Here is a 22,141-nt window from a genome sequence, read left to right on the forward strand (position 1 = left end):
ATCCTATCAAAAGCCTGAGGAGGCCTGATACAGTAATAAAATTCAAATACCATCTGGATATAAGGAAAATTGATTTGAAATTTCTGGAAATATCATCTCAATAATCTTGCTAAGCTTTTTATTGTTGCTTTCAACAATATGGAAGCTGCATAAAATTGCCATCAAATACTTTCTAATCTGTGTAGCATTTAATTTACTTCCTCTAAAGGTACTGTCTTCTACATTCACAGCTTCAGCAAAAAAAACTGTAGCTATTTGCTGTTTTCATGTGGCATTTGAGTGTAATGAGTATGATTGAGCAAAGAAATTGCATTTCATTGGATACTCTAGATACCAGATCAAAAGAATATATAAATATATACTTTAAAACCAGGTGCTACATCTCTTTTTTATAGTTCAGGCTAAAATGTGTATTATTGCTTTACCAAAGCAATAAGACACATAATGTAATATATGATATGATATATAATATGTAGTATAACTATAACATAACATATACACATAATAATACCAAAACAAGAATACACATTATTTTGGTAAAACATTAATACACAATTTATCCTGAACTATATATTGCATATGTAATGTATTGGCCTGTTCCTCATAGTTTTTATTACATCACAGTCCTGAGAATTTTGTCTTTGCATCTAAATATGATTTTGTAGGCATCAATTCAGGTTTAAGAATCTAACTTCGGAGTTACTGAAATGAGTAAAACTTTTTCCATTGATTTTGCTTTGTGTTAGAGCTTAGCTCATCAATCTGCACCTCCATTTATAATGATTAACATTCATTTATTCCAAAAGGACTCCTTGGCTAGCGTAAAAATATGAGAAATGCCTATAAGGCACTAAAAGAAGACATTGAATCATTTGTTTCATTTGTATGGAATATACCCTGAAGAATAAAGCTCAGAACTCTCCTTTAATTTGTCATGAAGAATTTACACACTTTATATACTTCAAGCTTGCATACTTATGAACACTTTGCTAGGTTTAAAGCCCCACTGAATTCAACAAAATTTGCTTTTGGGAAAATATTCATAGATTGGATTTTATTGGCATGAAAAACAGTATTTAACTTGTTTTATACAGAATCCTATATACTCTCCTGGCACTGGTCTTATCTGGACTATACAACAAATGGCAAAGAAGCCACATTGACTTAACTACCTTCACTGATCCTCCATAAATGTGTATATATTTTTTGCACATGGTTTTAGTTTATTTTGACATGAGAAGTAACATTTATAATATTAAGCTATCAGTATGGGTTCTCCATTTATGTACCAAGATTACACAGTGCATAACGCTGTGGAGAGGGGGCACTAATGGCCTCCGTAAACAGAGGCCAGAATTAAGTTAATCCTTGGGGCTGTCAGGACCCAGGCTGCAGAGCACCAATAACCATGCACAGAGACCAGAATCTATCTAATATCTTTATTAAAGGAATATATAAAGTCAATAAAAACAAGTGAAGAATAAAGTTCAGAAGTAGACCTTTCAGGAAAGGTCAAATATAGTCCAGGAAAACAATGTCCAATGTGAGATATTAGAGTCCAAAGTTATAATCCAATAACCGAAACACACACTTTGCCAAGCAAAGTGTGGGGAAATGACAAGGTCCTTTAGTCCAATGGAGCTTGACAACAAGGCTGGAGAGCAAAATAGATTCTTGGCAAACAAGGCTTGATTCAAGGCAACAAGAAGCAAGAGACGAGAACAGGGTCCGTGGCGAGGTCCGTGGCAAGGTCCGGGGAAACAAGGCAGGGCTGGAACAAGAACAAGGTCCTGGAAACAAGGAACTGGAATAGCGAGTCCACACACGATCTCGCTCCCGAAGCTGACGAATTGACTCCGCAAGGATTCCCTTGCGGTTAAACACCTATATAGGATCTTGTTTTCCCGCCAAGGAACACTTTCCCTGGGGAACAAGAAGTGAAACCCATACTGTGTCCAGATGCATGACTCCTTAAGATTTCCCAAGGGAAACAGGCTTAATCAGCTAATTGTCTGGCAGCAATTCTGGCGCTTCTGCGATTCGCCTCCCTAGTGCCTCTATCTCGATTATAATTATCCCGGCGAGAAAACGGGGGAGATTTCTGCTCAAGGCTTGTTTGGCTGACTTCTTGTGGCCAAACATCTTGCAGGTGCAAGGGCTCCAATTCTGGCTGAAACGGTGGGAAACCCAAGTTGTCCTCTTCATCTGTCACAATAGTACTAGGAACGGAACTACATGGCCCATGAGTCATCACAGGGGCCAAGTCAGGTTACATGAAAAGGACAGAGGGCCATAGGTTATTTAAAGCCAGTCCACTCCCTCATTTGCATCATTTGACTTGTGACCCATCCTCCCATCTTTAGTTCATTATGAACCTTGCTGGTTGCTTCAGGACCAGCTTGGAATTTTCTCCCATTTTCCTGAAGGTTTTACCCCAAATTGTATCAGTGAGCCTTTGATGATTGGATAAGGGTGGTATCAGTAAATAAATTGTCACTGGTAGAGAACAGAGAGATAATATAAGAATTTAGTGTGCATCTTGGCACCCTTTTGGTGATAGATGGGTCTCTGGAATGTCCTCTTTAGTTCCTTTTGGTCAACCTGAGGGTTTTCTGTCTCTTATAAAGCCCTAGGACTTTGGTTGGAGTGCCTTGGCTTACCTTCCAAGAAATAATTAGACAAATTGAGGAACCCATAGCATTAGGTTGCCCTCAAAGCCAGGTGTTTCACCAAACGGATGGCTGAGGAGATGGCCACAGGTTGACACCTGGCTTCATGTTGCTTCCTACTCTTTGGCTTATCTTCAGGCACAAGTCACTTAAATACGCTATAGGTCAAATAAAATGGCCTTTTCTTAATCCAATTCTCTGTGTCTTGTCTCATTATTTCATAGTTGGTCATCAATAGCTGCTAATTAATGTTTTCATGCACAAGCACCTTTTTCAGAAGAGCAAAAAGGAATATTTGGTTACTTCAGTAAATGTCCCTTCAAAATCCAATTAGGGGAAATTTCACAGCTACAAAGTTATTTTTGTTTCACCCCTTCATATATTTTACTTTGAGCTGGCCAGTTCTCTAGATTAATTTTTACTAAATGGATAGATGAATGCAGGCTCTGCTGTTTGTTTGGACAACACTTTTAAGTTTAATTTAGGATCAGCTGAACATTTTCTTTTAATTTGTTGACCACAGGGGTGTTGACATTTCTGTAGAATGTTTAGTCAGTCTTACAGCTTGAAAATGTAAAAGAACTCTTTGAATGGAAGCTCTGTGCCTTATAAATATATGATGGGATGTTCATAAGATTTGAATGCTCTAAGTGTCTCATGGGAAAATTACTCCTGAAACACTTTCCATGTATTTTTATAATTATTTATGGAACTTGAAATATATATCTATATATCTATATTCTTGTTACTCATTATAACATTTTGAAATAATGCACTGATGCTTGCTTGTTACTATGTTTGAAATGTAACTCATGACCTTATCCTACGAGCAGGAGAGAAGTGGGGAAAAGTGGAGGAAAGTGCCCTTAATAATGGGGATGTGACCTACCATGGCAAGATTCATCTTCGGGGATGGCCAGCCATCCCACAACATTTTTGCGCTTTCCTTCTCCTCTGACAGTCTTCTCACACTGGTGAGAGAGATTTCAATGCACAGCCACCCAGAAGCAGCTGTGCATCATGGGAAGACCTCTGTGTGACTCCATTATGTCAGTGTAAGAAGATTGTCAGAAAACAGGGGAAATTTAGGGTGGGATAAGGTCTTTATTGCAAACACAGCATGACATACTGAATTTTACTGCATTATTATTAACTTCAATTTGTTCATCCTTACCCAGTCCATTACAGCCAATAGGCATCAGGACAGCATCCTTGGCATCAGGTAGAAACAAGTAGTAGAGTTGGGTTTCATCTGCGTACGGATGGCACCAAACTCCAATACTCTGGATGATCTCTTCCAGCGATATCATGTAGATGTTAAACAACATGGGGGACAAAATTGGGCCCTGTGGGACGCCATGGGGTTGAGCAGAAGTCCCCCAGTACCACCTTCTGAACCCGACCCTCTAGGAAGGACCGGAACCACTGTGTCACAGTGCCTCCAAGTCCCATTCCCATGAGGCGGTCCAGAAGGATACCATGGTCAATGGTATCGAAAGCAGCTGAGAGGTCTAATAGAACCAGAAGGGACAAAAGCCCTCTATCTAGTTATCTACGTAGATCATCCACCAAGGTGACCAATGCCATTTCGGTCCATAGCCAGGCCTGAACCCACACTGGGATGGATCTAGATAATCTGTTTCATCCAGGAACCTCTGGAGTTGTGAGGCCACCACGTGCTCCAGAACCTTACCCAAAAAGGGAAGGTTAGATATTGACTGCGTGGTCATTCTGTTACATAAAAAAAGATAGCCTAATAACAAAATGGCATGAAATCTGCAAAAATGCTGCCAAAATTGTTGTTATATTTCCATGCAATAGGTAATAATTAAAGTAACAAAAAAACCCCGAATTATTTGTTGTTGTGTTGTCGAAGGCTTTCATGGCCGGGATCACAGGGTTGTTGTATGTCTTTCGGGCTGTGTGGCCATGTTCCAGAAGTATTCTCTCCTGATGTTTCGCCCACATCTATGGCAGGCATCCTCAGAGGTTGTGAGGTATGGATAAACTAAGTAAGGAAAGGAAAGAATATTTGTTGTTGCCTTGTATTACATAGTATCAAGGAAGCCTTCAAGGAAGGAGCTTCCACCACACTCTGAGGCAGAGAGTTCTGCGGCTGAACATCTCTTACAGTCAGGAAGTTCTTCTTTATGTTTGGGTGGAATCACATTTCCTGTAATTTGAACATATTGCTCCAAGTCCTAGGGCCCTTACACACAGCCATATAACCCAGAATATCAAGACATATAATCCACAATATCTGCTTTGAACTGGATTATCTGAGTCCACACTGCCATATAATTGGGTTCAATGTGGATTTTATACAGCTGTGTGGAAGGGACCCTAGTTTCCAGGAAAGCAGAAAATAAGCCTGGTGCCTCTTCCTTATTTATTTATTTATTTATTTATTTATTTCAAATATTTCTATCCCGCCCTTCTCACCCGGAGGGACTCAGGGCGGCGATATCATTTGATATCATTTCACATATTTATACATGACTATCATGTCTCCTCTTAACTGTGTCTTCTGCAGGCTAAATATACCCAGTTCTTTCAGGTGCTCCTCATAGGGCATAGTCTCCAGACTTTTTATCATTTTAGTTGCCCTCCTCTAGAGATTTTCCAGCTTGTTAATATCTCTTTTAAATGGTGGTGCTCAGAAATGGACACAGTATTGCAGGTGAGATCTAACCAAAGCAGAATAGAGAGACACGATAACTTCCCTCAATTTAGACACTATACTCCTTTTGATGCAGCCCAAAATCCCATTGGCTTTTTAAGCTGCTGCATTACTCTATTGACTCATATTTTGGCAACAACCTTGCTACTGTACAAAATATTTTGTTGAATGTAATGATGCAATCCAATATCTCATCTTATTTTTGGAAGGCTCTGGTGGAGTAGCAGTGCTTTCATGTATGACCTTGGGAGATTGACTTTCATGTTTAGCGTAGGGACAGTATTATCAAAATTTGTTTTTGCTGTGGAAGTAGAAATACACAAGATTTATGTTTACATGTTTGGTTTGCATTCAGATATTTAAACAATACTATGACTTGTTTTTTATACATAACCTTTTAGGACTTCTTTACCCGTGCTGCCGGAAAAGCTGAGTATCGCCTTGAATCTCAGCAATCTCAGTGGCACCCACCCAGGGGGTGTGGGAATTTGTCACCCCCACTCCACACCATCCTGGCTTCCCCACTACATCATCACACGGAGGAAGCCTCCTTAAGCCAGCTCAACCCATCTTTTCCTATGGAAAGATGGGAATCTTCCTGTTGTGTGCTGCTGACAATTTTTCAGTATCAATAGGGTTTTTGTGCCAGTTTTGCCATGGAGCTGCCCTGGAAGTACTTTCTGGCGTGTGATGGGAGGCGCGGGTCTCCATGGCAAAACTGCAAAAAAAAAAGTTCCCACCACTGAAAAACAGCCCATGTGAAGAGGTCCTTAAATAGGCATATGCTATCTCTTACAGTTTTCAGAACAGCCATGGCAGCTTGCAGAAGATTTCTCAATAACTATGCATTTGGCATGCATAGTATACAGTGTCAAGTCTAATATGTTATCAAAAAAGATCCATTGAAATGATTGAAATTATCTACACTGCAGAATGAAAGCAGTTTGACACCACTTTAATTGTCATGGCTCAGTGCTATGGAATCCTGGGTCAATAGTCTGGTAAGGTATCAGCACTCTTTGGCAGAGAAGGCTAAAGGCCTTGTAAAACTACAGGTCCCATGATTACATAGAATTAAGCCATGGTTGTTAAGGGATGTCTAACTGCATTCATTCTGCAGTAGAGATGTGCCTTGAGACTTGTTAGCCATTCTCATTCCTTTCAAAGGAACTAGTTTAAGAAGGGCTAACTATGCATTTATTGCACACACAGTGTTTTCTGAAGATCATAAGAAAAGTAAAGGAAAAGGAATGAGAATCTCGTTTATCTTTTAATGGAGTTACAGTAGTTCAAATATGGTGAATACATTTACATTTTCTTTTTTCTCCTCAGTTCCTGATGATGTTTTTGCCCAGAATTACATATGGAAAGGCTCCTACAATTACAAGGGGAAAAAGCAGCCTATGACTTTGACAGTTACTAATTTTAATTCAACATCAGGAAGAGTAAATGCGACACTTACTAATAGCAATATGGAGCTACTACTTTCAGGTATGGCCTGGTATTAGAGACTAAGAAACAGACTTGCTAGTGGAGAAAACAGCATGACATTTGTAATTATAAGTGTCAATAATATGTAGATAAGAAAGTCCAGCAAGCTTTCTCCTACTGAACTTCAGATGCTTCTCTTTCATAATTCTAGTCTGTTGGGTTACTCAGTAAAATTGGTTGAGGTCAATTCAAAACAACATCATTTTTTATATTGTCCCCATTTAACTATTTGGTTATATGACCCATTGGTCTGATCCAGTAGAGTTTTCTTGCATTTATGTGTTCCTATTTCTCGATATTCAGAATTTCTTCATGCTAGATGAGAAATAAGTCTTATGTGGTATCACAGAAAGAAAAAAATAGGAACTTGTACATTCAGCAATGTAAACTCTAAAATGATTCTGTTCTTCAACATGATGTAATGCCACAAATTGTGACATTAAAAAGTGTTAGATACTAAACTGTATAAATTTGCCTAAATTATGCCTGCAGTATTCTGAAGGGAAAGACATTTTGTAATGATAAAAGCTTTCACTATGTCATTCTTGACTTGAATCAATGTATTGTATATGACTTTTAAAAGTATATATTACTTTGATGCTGTTAGAAATACCAGTATTGTAATATTTGTTAAAATATTACATTGTAAACTAATTTCTTTTTTATAAGCATGTATAAATACAGAAATCGTGCAAGAAAAACAGTTAATATAATCCATTGGTTAAAGATATGAATCATCATCATTCATTCAGAGAACCTATGTAAAGAGATGTCAGGGAAGACGATTGCCCTATTGTCCCTATCCAAAGCACTCTCAGTGGCAACAACAATGGTCTTAGATTCAGGTCACTGACATGAAGCTATGATTGAAGCATATACAGAGAGCACCTTTTATTTTAATATCTACAACAGGTGAAAGGCTATGAACCAATGACTGCTATCTTGCTGTCCTGTTTTCCACTGGTAGCATCTACATATGCAAAATGACCAAGCAGATAATTAATGCAGATTATCTGAATGAGAAGCCATCTACATTCACCCATCGTTGCTAGAGTCTTGAACGGTGCTCTATCATAATTTGCCAGAAAACATTATCGTAGAAATTTATCAGGAAAGATAATCCATTCATTTTGCTAAAACCTGTCAGTATGACTTCAGCTTTTAATATTTCTCTCAGCCAACCAATTCTTTGGCAATGAAAGGAGACATCTGGCAGCAGCTGGTTGTGTGCTAACTCTTTGCTGATTAGGTTTAGGCATGGACAGTATTAGGCATCATCACAGTGCAGTGTAGATTTAAGATTTAATCCTACAAACTTGCATACTTAATGGTGTCTTCATCATCTTGCCATAGTTCCTCTGATGATATGGAAAAACCCACCAGTACATAAATACAGAGTTATTGAAGGAATGCAGTGGAGAAAGACCATGCAAAATACCCCCAAATCCATATCAAGGAACTCTCGGACATGCTGCTTCCATATCTCAATACGTATATAGAAATATTCTGAAGGACAGTGCAAAGAATGATTTTGCATTGTCAGTGTGTAAAATTTCAAATATAAGTCTTTATCATTGTCACTGAGCCCTAAATAGGTTTTTTTTCACTATACATACAGAGTTCTGAGAAATTTTGATTTGGTAAAAAGGAGCTTGTGCATCCATATCCCTTACCTGTTTAGACCTATGTAAAAGCAGATGTACACATGTACGGGCCTGCTAGCACAGCTGTTAACATTATCTGTGTCATGTCCACCAAAAACATTTGAAATGCTTCAAATATATTCCCTTTCTTAAACAATGTTTCACTTAGATTACTTAAGCAAAGGGAGATGGAAATGTAATAAAAATGACTTGCACTACATAGGATGTAGATAGCATTATAGCAACAAAAATAATCTTATACCTAGTCAGACCATTGGAACATCTGGCTGTCCTTTTAATCTCTACCTGGAAATGCCTGGGGTTTGACACAGTATCTTTTGCATGCAAATCATGTATGCTTCTAAATGCGCCATAGTATTTGCTCCATATGTAAATGTATTACAGTGGTCTGTGTCAGGGATCTTTGTTGACATTGAATAGGATGTAAAGTAATTAACACTGGAACTGTTCCATAAATGATATGATGCTTATCATTATTTATTGTTTTGATTTATATGTCTTTAAAGTTGCAAAGGACACTTTTTGTACATAATATATCCCAAACTGAAAAAATTCTTGTGAGTCCAGGCTTTGCCTCATCAGAGTTTACCGACACTTGAGAAATCTATTTGAAATATTTTTTCAGATATTCTCAGATATTATTTTCAACCCTAATATATAATTACTCAAATGTTTTCGTTGCCTATTAAATATCTGAAGACGGTATAAATTGCTGACCATCAGTTTCACCCATATAAGATTTCCTGGGAGATGTTTGAGGTAGATGTGAAGTGTTCTTTCTTTCTTTTTTAAAAACTCATACTTATAGGTGGCACAGATCAATTGCTTTTATTTTTTCCAGGAGTGTATAAAAGCCAAGAAGCACGTTTAATGCTCCATATATATTTCATTAAAGCACCATCCCAAACTGCCTTGAACAAACTGAAGGAGGAAAAATGGGCAATGGATGGCTTTGTGAGTACAGCCATGACAAAATGTAATGCTGTCTTAATAGGAAATGATAGGCTGTGCATGAGACCATGAAAAAAGATATTTAAAAAAATGACTGTTTAATTAGCAGTTATGGAAAATAACATCATATAGACAGTTGCTTACAGGGCAAAAATAAATGTTGATACTAAAATATAGCGCATTCTAAAATGGTCTTGTGGAATGTTATTGGTTGCTTTCAAAATCAAAATTATTTTTGTATGTGTATATGTATGTGTATGTGTGTGAGAGAGGGAGAGGCAGAATTGTTATTTATTGGGGGGAAACGACTAATGATAATGACCTAGCTATTCTATCAGGATATTTTATCCTTGTTTAGGAAATACAATCTTAAGACACTATCACTGTTTGGCAAGAACATTGTCCTGACATCTGCTCTTACCCCTTTCGATGATAGTGTTTGGGAGCACAAATTGCTATTTGTATCACTGTATATAGATTATGTTCAGTAGGGCTATGCAATCAATTTTTGTTACTATAATGAAAGTAACGAAATTGTATTATTTTTTGTTATAGTAATTGCACAAGTGGGGAAACTTCATAGGCACCTTTCTCCTTCATTGTTAGAGCTATTGGCATGAAATATGCTACAAGTGTAAAACACATTTACCACTGTTATCCCATCAAGTTTCAGAATGTTTCACTTTTCCACAGATTTTGGGGGAATTATCCAAATTTTTATAAACAATTTTTTTAAAACAAAAGTGCAAGAGCTATCTCCTTGAATTTTCTATGCAATGGCACAAGTTAACAGGGGATCCTTCCCCCCAACTTTCAGAAATATTCATCCATCTACTGATTTTAGAGATTTTTTTTAAAAAAATTGACAAAACCTTTTTTTAAAAAGCCACAACAGCTATGTCATTGAATGTCTTTCATATTAACCAATAGAACTTCCATTTAGGGATTTTTTTCCCAGCCCATCATAGAGATTTACTTACTAGAAGTATCAGTCAGTCCTCCTCTTTGCAGATTCAACAATTTATTGGAACTCTGGCTGGTTGCTGCTATGGAGGGATAAATCTCTCTCCTATCCTGATTGGGGCTTTCTGGTGGTGAGCAGAATTCTGGGAAATGTAGTTTAGGGCAGGACCCTTTGAATTTTCTAGGGCTCCTCACCTTCCCAAACTATATTTCCCAGAATTCTATGTGTTCTCAGTTTCTTTACCAGCAAACTCTGCTTTTTCCCTGCTGCTTCCCTCTCCTAATGGTGAGAGGACATTAATTTAAAGAGGAATGGCAGCCTTTTTGGCTTTGCTTTGCTTGCTTGCACTGAAAATTAAAATGACTTTGAGAGGCTTCTGAGGTTTACAAAATTCAAATGAGAAAGTATTGGTTAAGTTTCGATTCTTAACTTTTTGGCGCGGGCCACGCCCATGTGTCGGATATCGCATTGTAAGTACAAATGTAACTCTTTTGATCTGACTTACAATGACTAATGAAAAAATTGCACAGGCCAAATATTCAGCCTAGGGACAAATGCCAAATTTAGTATAAACTCGGACTGAAAATGTGTTGCAGCAAAAAATGTATGAAATTTCTTTTGCAATTATGCAATTGTAAAGCAAAAAATAATAGTGTTGCTAAAATGTTTGAGTAGGTATAGGTAATATTTGTTTCCGTAAGTGTCCTAGTCTAGCTTCAGTTGCTTAAAACAGAAGTATAGATGTTTCTCACTGAGTTATGGTAACACAATTGATAATACTATCAATGGTAACAAAATCCCATGCCTCTTAGTTTTAAAAAAAAGCAGTTGTGGGAAACACTAGTGTGTGTCTGGCAGGGTGTAATGATTTGTTGATTCCTCCACTTAAACCTTTAGCAGCTTTGGATAAGGGGTCTTGAAGAGACATACAACACACATACAACGCTCATAACTTCAGCCATAAACCTGTCAACAGTATATGGAACAGCTTAAGAAATGTGCGGAAACAAAGTTAATAGGAACACATGAGTGGACAGCTAGCACAGGAAAAGAGGCAAGATAAGGTTAAGCAATGCATATTGAACTCCTTAATACCTACTTGCACTTGCTTAATTTGTTACATGTTGGCATTTTACACTATTGCAACCAAATTATGACCAGTCATGAAAGTATTTTGAAAGCAAATTTCTTTGTGATGAGACTTGTCGGCCATTCTGTCCATAATCTCCTATCAGTCTATCTATCTGACTATCTATCTTTTACCTATTATATGCATACACATACAAATATACATATATGTTTATGTATATATAACTTTTAAAACATGTGAGTATTTTTAAAAGAACTAAAATTCATTCCATTTAACACATTATAAATATTTCTGGATCTGAACTTACATATGTTTTATTTATATACTTTTCTAAGTAGCTGTTTGTAACAAATGCGAAAAGCAACCACAATGAAAGTTTTCTTTATTTTATATGTGTCTATGCATTTACTAATAATCTCAGATGTTAATAAAGATATATATTTATGGCAATTCAGAGAACAATATTTAAATCAACTTGCATATTTTAGCACAACTAACCAGAAAATGTTTCTCTATGAAAAGGGGAGATTGGATACCAGGAGAAGAATAGTTTAAGTGCCACCAATTTGACTCTAATGAGCTTCTCAATTTCAATCTAATATATGTATATCTGGGATAATTCTGTTCATTTCTCAAAATGTCTATATAGGTTTCTGCTGAGCCTGATGGTGCTACCTATGTTTTTCAAGGATTTATCCAGGGTAAAGATTATGGGCAATTTGGACTTCAAAGACTAGGTAATCAGCAGGCATTGATTTTCTGTTATTTAAACTCTGCACAGCCATTTGGAATCCATATATGGAAAGCAAGTTGGGAGCATTCCCAATGTCTATGTGCCAGTTGGGTCTGTGTGAACAGAGTCACATAGCCACAAAGAACATAAAAAGCTGAATTCTGATTTTAAAGAGACAGTTTACATTTATCTACTTTGCTGATATGCTACACTTGCTGGCATAAGGTCATGCGATAAAGTCATACATTGTATGCCTCCTAGAGTAAATAATATACTTTATGAATATCTTAAGAATGTAATAATTAAGTAAATAAAATTGCAAGGGTGAACTTAAATTCTTTATTTGCTGCTTAGCATGACTAGCACTATAGAGCCAGTGTGGTGAAGTGGTTTGAGCACTGGACTATGATTTCAGAGACTGGGGCATGTTAATTACACCATGCCAACAAAGGTCAAATGAGCCATAGACTGAGAGCAGCTAAAGTCAACACACTACCATATATAGACCTGGTTGTAAGAGTAGATAATATTCTTATGTAGGAAGAGTATTGTGTCAAAAGACATAAAATGCATGCAATTGTGAAATGAATCAAAGTCTAGTTTTCTGTTACTGACAACGGCTAACCAAATATTGGCATTATCATTTAGTTATTAGTTACCATGTAGTTAGATGATTTGCTAAGACATGAAGAATAGTGGCTATTTAACTGCAGCAATCTATATAAAACATTTTTTTGGGGTCTTTTCTCTAACGCAACCCATTTACAATACAAAATGTAATAATGCATTTCCATAAAGATTGTTTTGGTTGTCTTGACTGCACTTTCCAAGTGGAAGATCTGTTTGCACAACATGCACAAACCAAAATGACTACACTGCCTCTTTTGCTGCCTGGACAGATCATTCACCTGGATGACCAAGACTTGTTTTCAGTAAAAAGATATAGTAGAGGTGCCAACCCCTGCTTGTCTGCAACCTTACTTAATTTTATACTAGGGAACTATTTTACAAAAATGCAAGAATTAAGGGAGGATCACACAAAATATATAAATTGGAGTCATCTCTTTCGAACAGAGATGGACATAAACCCAAATAAATAATGCTTTTGCTATTTTAACCTGAAAATCATTCAGCCTAAAGAACTCTCCAGATCCTTGACAATATATTCCTGGCCATGGACTTGAACAACATAAATAATTCTAGCAGCCTGCTAGAACTAAAGCCTCCGAGGCCAGCTCTTTATAATTGCAACTCATTCTGCTCTCATCTGCCATATGTCAAAACCTACTCCAGATTAGCACTTTAATTGTAGTGTGCCATGCAGGTAACACCTGATGCCTCTCCTTGCAGTTTGCAGCATTTGCATTATCCTGACTTGCAGCAAAAGTACAATGTTATGCCATGGCTTGTGACTTTGCAGAAGTGTGTGAGGCTAAGTTAATTCCCATTTGCTTTGTGTCACACAAATAAATTGTTGTTCTTGATGATAGAAAAAAAAGGAGAAGAAGAATATAGCTAAATTATAAAAAAATAAAGCAGGCAAGCTTGCAGGCTTACAATATTAATCATGCCTGGTTGTTTTAGTAAATCAGCGCCATCTTTAGATAACAAACTCTCTTTTTGAAAAATATTTCACCAGATGTTTATTGCTTTTAGATATCATCAAATTTTGGAGAAGGAAAAAAAGACATATTGAAATAAATTGATTGCCATGCACATCTACCTTAGGCTTTTTTCAGCTCTAAAGTATTCTTGTTAGCTCAAATCAATATCTGTTAAAATATCCAGGTTTGACTACATGGTAATTCCGGTAGGACTCTGGAGGGCCTTTTGAAATGCTTATGTGTTGCTTTTAAATCTGCGCCAGTCTGTGTTTGTCTATTATTCCCACAGATTTCTTGGTGCTAATAAAATATTACTGCTTCATCCCAAAGCATATAAAAATTTAAAAAGCGAGGTAGCAGAAAGAAAATATTAAGCTATAAATTATTGGAGCCCCTTTTCTGTTTAACTGCAATATTTTCATCTTGGTACATTCTTAAGTGTTCCACTTTTCAGGCAATAGAATTCTGTTTATACCAATCTGTATAGTTTTATAAGAGGAATTATTTGTTTTGGCTGTATTCCCTTGTTAAGTATCCAGGTCCCTTTCAGCTGTGATGATTTTATCCAAAGGAAAAAAAAAATATGTTGTTGTTATTGTTATTATGTTTATTTATATTCCGCTTTTTCTCTCCATACGGAGACTCAAAGTGGTTCACAACTAAAAGCATTGCAATACAACTTAATATACAAATATACAAGTATTAAAACAGTATTAAACATCATTTAAAAGCATATAAAATCACAGCAGCCCCTGACGATCTTAAAAACTTTCTTCTTTAAAAGCCTGTCTGAATAAAAAGGTTTTAACCTTCCACCTGAAGGAAAGCAGGAAGGAGGCATTCTGGCTTTCCTGGGCAGGGAGATCAAGAGTCGAGGGGCAGCCACCGAGAAGGAAGGCCCACTCTCTCGTTCCTATCAACCAAGCTTGAGATGGAGGTGGGAACCAAGAGAAGGGCCTCTCCTGAATATCTCAGAGCCTGGGCAGGTTTGTACAAGGGGATGCGGTCGGCCAAATAGTCTGGACCTGAACTGTTTAGGGCTTTAAAAGTTATACCAACCAGCATATTGAGTTGTGCCCAGTAACAGACTGGCAGCCAGTGAAGCTGCTTCAATAGGGGGGTTGTTTGCTCTCTGTAGCCAGTCCCAGTGAGCAACCTGGCTGCATCTCTTTGGACCAGCTGAAGTTTCCGAACACTCTTCAGAGACAGCCCCACATAGAGTGCATTGCAGTAATCCAGATGGGATGTAACTGTATGTAACCGTGGCTAGATCTGGCTTCTTAAGGAACTGGTGCAGTTGGCACACAGTTGGTGCAAAGGCCCTCCCAGCCACCGCTGACACCTGGACCTCCAGGTTCAGTGCCAGGTCCAGGAGGACCCCCAAACTGTGAAACTGTCTTCAGGGGGAGTGTGACCCCATCCAGCACAAGCTGGGTCCCTATTTCCTGATTTGCCTTACAACTGACCATGTCACAAGCCATGTTCTTCTAGTTTCTAGGAGCAATCATTCCATTTCTAGGAGCAAACATTTCTCATTTTGTTGTGAGTTTAAAGAAAATAACATCTAGATCCTATCAAAATGTATGTAGTATTGTACACTTTAAAAAGTAAGGTGGGTCTTTCCTTGTCCTAAGAATATTTCTGCATCAGGGTGTGCCTATATGATGCTTTAAAAACAGTCAAAGGAAATAGCCCTCTCTCGTAATTTTCTATGTCCTCCAGTTTGACTCTATGGTATTAATGGCTCAGAAGGCCTTCTTTCAATATGTTTCACTATTATTGTGGTTTCATATATCCACACAAAAAGTCTAGGAACATATCCCCATGAATACAAAGGAGTGTGCTGTATTTGCTTCTTTTATTGCACTAAAATGTACTACATGACATTATAAATATTTCGAATGGGAAGCCTGACAAGAAATAACTTTTTTTTCTCAACAGGACTTAATATGTCTGAAGGTTCAAATTCATCAAATCAACCACATGGAACAAATAGCAGTTCTGTGGCCATTGCTATTCTCGTGCCTTTCTTTGCCCTTATTTTAGCAGGATTTGGGTTTTACCTTTATAAACAAAGGTAAGTTGTGTGTGCATGTGTGTGCGTGCGCATCATTGTGATTTAAGCTGTAGCACACCCAGATAAATAGGAGTCACATTAAGATTATTTACCCATACTATCCAGCTTCATTTGTTGTTGTTGTTGTTGTTGTTGTTGTTGTTGTGCAATTTTGAAGTGGATATGGAGGAAATGTAGGATTTCCACTTAGTGTCCTTGTTCCTTGGTTTGAATAAGTTTTATTTATGGACTCTGATAACTCAGTTCAAAGCAGATATTGTGGGATTTTCTGCCTTGATATTCTAGGTTATATGGCTGTGTAGAAGGGTCCTGAAACTACATGGGAATCAAACTCGGTAACATTATTTATCCTAGATAGCTTTAGTCTGTCCTCAATATGACCTTTACATTGAATAGTGTGACAACCTCCTATTCTTCTATTCAAGATAAATTGGGACTCCTTTGAAAAACATCTATTTTTATATATACATGCATAACATTACTTTAGAAGTGTCAGGGAAGCCGGATAGGTAGAGTTATTGTTCTACACTATACCTCCATCTTATTTAAACTGTTATAAATTATTCCTTCTTAAAGAGGGTCAACGTTGTTCAAAATGCTTGAGTCTCTGAACAATGCAATAAAGATGCATTACTGTGCATTGTGCCTATATATAGCTTTTGACATTTAGAATATTATGGCACATATTTCTTGCATAATTTATCCTGTACCTTACCTAGTTTACCAGATCGTAAATGCATAGAATGGATTTATGTCTGTGAGAGGCTGATCTACAGAGCTGTTTTGCTGATATTCATTGCCTATTCAACCATTATTTGATTTATGTTGCCATCATAAACCTTGAATTAATATATATCTTATTGTCCTATCGCAAGAGATCACTTTATACAAAATATTTAGGTATGACTTGATAGTCCCTTAGTAGCTATCACATTCAAAGATTGTGTTGTGACTATTAATAGGCTTAGATTTAACATAACAGGTAGGGGTGCTGACAAATAATCTTTTAAACTATCATTTTGGAATTTTGTTTCCTATGACCACTTTTTCCTGAAGATAATTTGATAATACATAAGACATTTTCTGTATTATCTATTATCACGTATTGCCAGGTCAAATATTTACAACTGTAAAGCCTTATGCAGGACAATAAAATAGTGAATACTTGAACATGTGAGAATATTGAGCAGGGTAGTTCCATTTCCACCTTACTGCATCCAACATCACTCTCTTCATGTGAAAAGTGATAAAATGCTGTGTTTGTAAAGGATATTTTCAACTTCAATCAAGAACTCCTTTTCTAGAGTTCTGGCATGCACGGTAAAGTTTTCAAACATAGCAAATAAGCTCTCCTTTTCAGATCTGGGCTTCCTAACCTTGTGAAAAGAGCAGCAATGGAGATAGCTGTGCTGGCCTGCTTATCCCCTTCATATGTTCATGGGCACATTCAATTGTAGCACTGTTTTCCCACTTCAATTGCCATGGTTGGGTCCAATTGGATCCCAGGACTAGTAGTTTAAGGAGGGGTCCAGTGCTTCACTAAACTACAAACCTCAGGATAGAATAATAGCACTCCAATTCTGAAGTGTGAATGAAGCTAAGATTAATCATATCTTCAATGCCTGAACAATGTCTAGATTTGTATACAAGGGAATATGCATTGTCAGTAGGTAGAAACTTTATTCAGGAGCACTTCATTCAAGTCTTTGATAATAACAACAGCTCAGACAAAGATACAGAGAAGTTTATTGATCACATCCGTAATCTATACCTTGTGGGCTAATTTAAGCACTGCAATAGTTTCCTGCCGCTCTAACTATTTTGCACATACTCTACTATAGGAGGGGGGAAAGAGATACATTAGTGATCTGAAGATGTGGACTGTAATTCATCTAAGCCCATATTAATATAAATAAAGGAGACACAGTATTCCTCTCCTTTCTATTTTTATCTGTACTGAAATAAACTCAAGCAGCTGTATCATTGACAATTGACTTGAAAAGTAAACTGTACATTCTTTCAATACATAAATAATATTTTGTTTTCTCCTTCTCTTTCTTTCTTTTCAGAACTGCACCTAAAACTCAATATACAGGCTGTTCTGTACATGAAAATAACAATGGACAAGCTGCTTTTGAAAACCCTATGTATGACACCAATGCGAAGTCTGTTGAAGGGAAGGCCGTGCGATTTGATCCCAACTTGAACACAGTTTGCACAATGGTATAACATTGTGAAGACCTGACTTCTGTTATCAGAAAATTGAAACACAACACAGTGAACATATAGTTCATTGATTTTTTAAAAACTAAATAAATAAATTTAAAGCACACTTTTCAGGATTTCCTGGGTCACCATCTCCTGAAGATGCGAGAGAAAGAGAGACAAGATTAGGTTTCTTTTTTCATGAACTGGAAAAAAATATATTGACTTCATGATTGCAGTGGAGTGTTTTACAGAGAGTCTGCTGCACTCCATGAGTGCTTACTCAGTCTATTTGCTTTTTTAAAAAAGAAGACTATTATAAAAAAATAAAAAATAAAAATAAAACATATTTGCATATATTGGAGGAGCATCCACTATCAGTACTTCTGTGCTTTATAAACTATGCTAGAGGGACTGGGTTTAAAACAACAAAATAAATGATATATGGTAGAAATTAAAAGTTATTTACAGACCACAAGAGTCACTGACTTCTCTTGAACTGTCACAAACCATATCTTCCCCTCTCCCCCCAAAAAACCCCAAAATCTGTTTCTATTCTCTTCCAGTTCTATTTTCCCTTTTAGGTACATTATGTTTCTCTTGCCCTACTCCTTGGTACCTATCAATTTCTTAGATTATTCTGTGACCATTAATAGGCTTTGGTTTGCAGGTACAGCCTATTATTTCAATGCCATGGTGAGATAATTATAAGTCATGTCTCCTTTATTTCATGTGTTTAATTCATTGCACATTGTCAGCTTTCACTGCTTCCTTCATGCTAATTTCTCCTGTGTCAATTGGCTTCCATTCATTCACATTATTTTCTCCCCAAAACCACCAATCTGATAACAGTCTCAAAAGAGTGCAGATGTGCTGTTCTAATTAATTTGGGTTTTGCGACACTGCAACAGTCTATGCTGCTGAAGACTTTTCTGAAAATTCCCCTTAAACATTGTTCCCCCCCTCATACAGAAATTCAAATCTCCACTCCACTTGCAAGTCAAATGTCTTTGTTTTGAAATGTTCATATGAGCAGAAGCCATTATGGTAGAATAATGTTACCCCTAGATAAAAATGCATATTAAGCATTATATTTCACATCCTACTCAAATATGGGTTTCATCTGCACTATAAGTCCTGCTTCCACACTGTGTTAAATACTGTACACAGGGTATGGTCAAAGGCCAGATAAGATGCAGTCATTAAAGTAAACACTTTAATTGTTAATATATCTAATGCTCCAATTCATCCATCAAGCATCACCTCCTCTTTCCCAGATCTTCCACATTTATTCCAGTGGAAGCAACAGCATGGTACACATGGTATTTGTTGAAGACCCTAAGGAGTTCCATGTAGACTCAGGAGCACAAAGATCTCTGGTCTTCTATTCTCTCTAATGGAATTATTTTATAGTATAATATTTGGGAAGTGCATCTAGCTTAATCTTAATGAATTGTTTGTTCTAGTTGGGTCTTAGATCTTCAACTTACAGTACTTCCATGGCAAACTGTAATTGACTTAACAAATATATAGCTCAAAAACTAGAATATGTTAATTTTCCCCTACATTTTAGACACTGATAAGTAAATATTACCATATTTACTCAAGTCTAACACAAACCTTTTAAAGCTAAATTACATTGCTAAAATTGAGGTAGGCACTAAATTTGATGGTGCATTAAAATCGTGCATCTACACCTTGTTGTACTGTTGGGCATGAGATCCTGGCTGGGGATGGAGGTCGGAGAGGCAAAAGTGGCCATGAAAATGCAGGTGGGAAATTGATGGTGGTGCAAAATGGCTGGTGAGGCTAAACAAAGGGGCATAGCTTCCCACCAGCCTTTTTGTGGCCACTACTGTCTTCCTACCAGACCTGACAGAGAGGTATGGCTTCCCAACATATTCTTTGCAGTCACTACCTCCTTGCATTACATTCAACAGCAGACCCACTTTTTAAATTGAGACACAAATTACATTCGATAGTGCATTATATTTGAGTAAATATTGATATTTGTTTGCATCTATTAAAAGAAACCAATCTTCCCATGGGAAGAAATAATTTTGCAATTGCAAAGTTTGCCTCACTATATAAAGTACTCTGCCAGGAATTTGTGATTTCAGTGTGTATACTGAATCCTTTGCCAAAGCGGTGCCTGGCATTACTGTGGCTGCAAATGGTTATGCCAGCACAAATACTTTAAACACAGATTGTTTAATCCAATTCCCAACCTAGTTGAGCCAAAGTATTTGGATTACATTTGAATTGGTCCTATAAATTTCAGTTCCTTTGATTTCAGTCTCATTGCAGTACATCAGAAAAATGTTTTTCAGTGAGTTTCGCTGGTCTTTGGTTTAAGTCCCTTCCCCACCCCACCCCAAAAAACCCACCCTGTTTCATCATAATTTGAAATTTAAATTGTTTTTGGAATGTAAATTAGTATTTATGTTCTTAATATAAATCCTATTAAGTTACAATGCATTTGTCTGCAGCAGTACAATGTGTATAAGGGTTCAGAAAGCAAAATACGATATCCTCCCCTCTTTTTGTCCGAATTAAGTAATCAATCATAGATCAATTTCGTTCTACTATAAAAGAATGCAGTTTTAGTTTTGATTCTCGTTCCATAACCAAATTATTAAATGACAGTCTGACTAATTCTCTGCCGTAGTTCATGGTCTTACTTTGATAGTACGAAATCAATGCTGTACATTACCTGGTGTGAATTACCAGGCGGTCCTGTCTTTTCCCAGACATAACGTTGTTAAAATCAAATTTTATTAACATTATAGAGAGTGCCTACCAAAAGAAAAAGGAAAGAAATCTTCCCCCATGCCCTAATCCATAATTCTACCCAGGATTGCTGCTTGGATTTCTATGGTGTTTAATGGATTTTCTTGGGAATCATTTTACAAACGTTTGTTTAGAGAACTCATAAACTTCTGTCCAGGAACTACTGTCTTCTACTAAAAGAATGCCATTTTTATATTTTATACCATCAGTTTGTTATTTATTCTTGTTTATTCCAATGATTGCAATAATGATGATTCATTCATTAATGTTAAGGTTAATACGTTCGAGACCTTGTTTAAAATCTTGTTTCTTCTGCAACTGGCTACTCCTCTTATATTAATGCATACAATTTTGTAAAGAAGTCTATTTTTATGAAAAAATAAATTTGTAAAAGTATGATGTAAATTTTCAGTGCAATGTAAACAAAATAAAAATGAATAATTGCTTTTGTAATATTGAGTATCCTTTGAAAGAGAACATACAGAAACATAACAGGTAGGGGTGCTGGAAAATAAAACTCACGATGAAAAATTAATATATTATTGAAAGGCTCAAATTACCCTTATTTCTTACTTGTGGCATATTGGTAAATTTAAAAATATTGGCAAAACATTAAATTACTTTGGGAAATAGAAATGAATCCATCTTTATGATCTTCTATACTCCATTTAGGACAAAGATGGCATGATTCATTTTGATACATTATAAATGTGAATTAATTTTTTTAACATTCTGGGAATATAAGTAAATAACTACATACATAAACAAAAAGCCAGGTCCTTTTTAAGGATGGAAAGAATATTTAAAATGGTATTAAAAGTGTACCTCAAATGTTGGGAATGCTCAAGGACTGGAACCATGTTGATGAATTATGGTGACAGACTTATTTACGAGATTGCAAATCACTTTTCTGGTCACTGAAGAGTTTGGAATTCACAAACAACTATGTAATGACCAGAATGCCCCATCCCACCTTTTCACACTGGTGCCCCTACTACACTGCCATATAAAATCCAGATTATCTGCTTTGAATTGGATTATATGGCAGTGCAGACTCATATAATCCAGTTCAAATCAGATAATCTGGGATCAGATCCAGGGATATAGGGCAGTGTAGAAGGAGCCATAATTATTTTCTTGTTAGTAGAAAGTGGGAACGGGAGGTGCAGACAAACATCCCTCAATTAAATGCATGGGGGAAAATATTTTTAGGGACTTCAAGA

General features: G+C 36.7%; 1 protein-coding gene across 7 annotated transcripts in view; it reads left to right on the plus strand.

The window, feature by feature from the left end:
• Window positions 1-21,371, plus strand: part of csmd3 (CUB and Sushi multiple domains 3) — a 709,139-nt gene extending 687,768 nt beyond the window's left edge. For all 7 annotated transcript variants that reach the window (XM_062980075.1, XM_062980076.1, XM_062980077.1 and 4 more), the window contains 5 exons: window positions 6,682-6,840; window positions 9,346-9,458; window positions 12,159-12,246; window positions 15,788-15,923; window positions 17,993-21,371. In XM_062980075.1, coding sequence (XP_062836145.1) covers window positions 6,682-6,840; window positions 9,346-9,458; window positions 12,159-12,246; window positions 15,788-15,923; window positions 17,993-18,152 — 656 coding nt within the window. In that variant the 3' untranslated portion in view covers window positions 18,153-21,371. The remainder of the gene's footprint in view (window positions 1-6,681; window positions 6,841-9,345; window positions 9,459-12,158; window positions 12,247-15,787; window positions 15,924-17,992) is intronic.
• Window positions 21,372-22,141: the final 770 nt, after the last annotated feature.

This window comes from Anolis carolinensis, chromosome 4, assembly GCF_035594765.1.
Source record: "Anolis carolinensis isolate JA03-04 chromosome 4, rAnoCar3.1.pri, whole genome shotgun sequence".
NCBI classification, from domain to species: domain Eukaryota; kingdom Metazoa; phylum Chordata; class Lepidosauria; order Squamata; family Dactyloidae; genus Anolis; species Anolis carolinensis.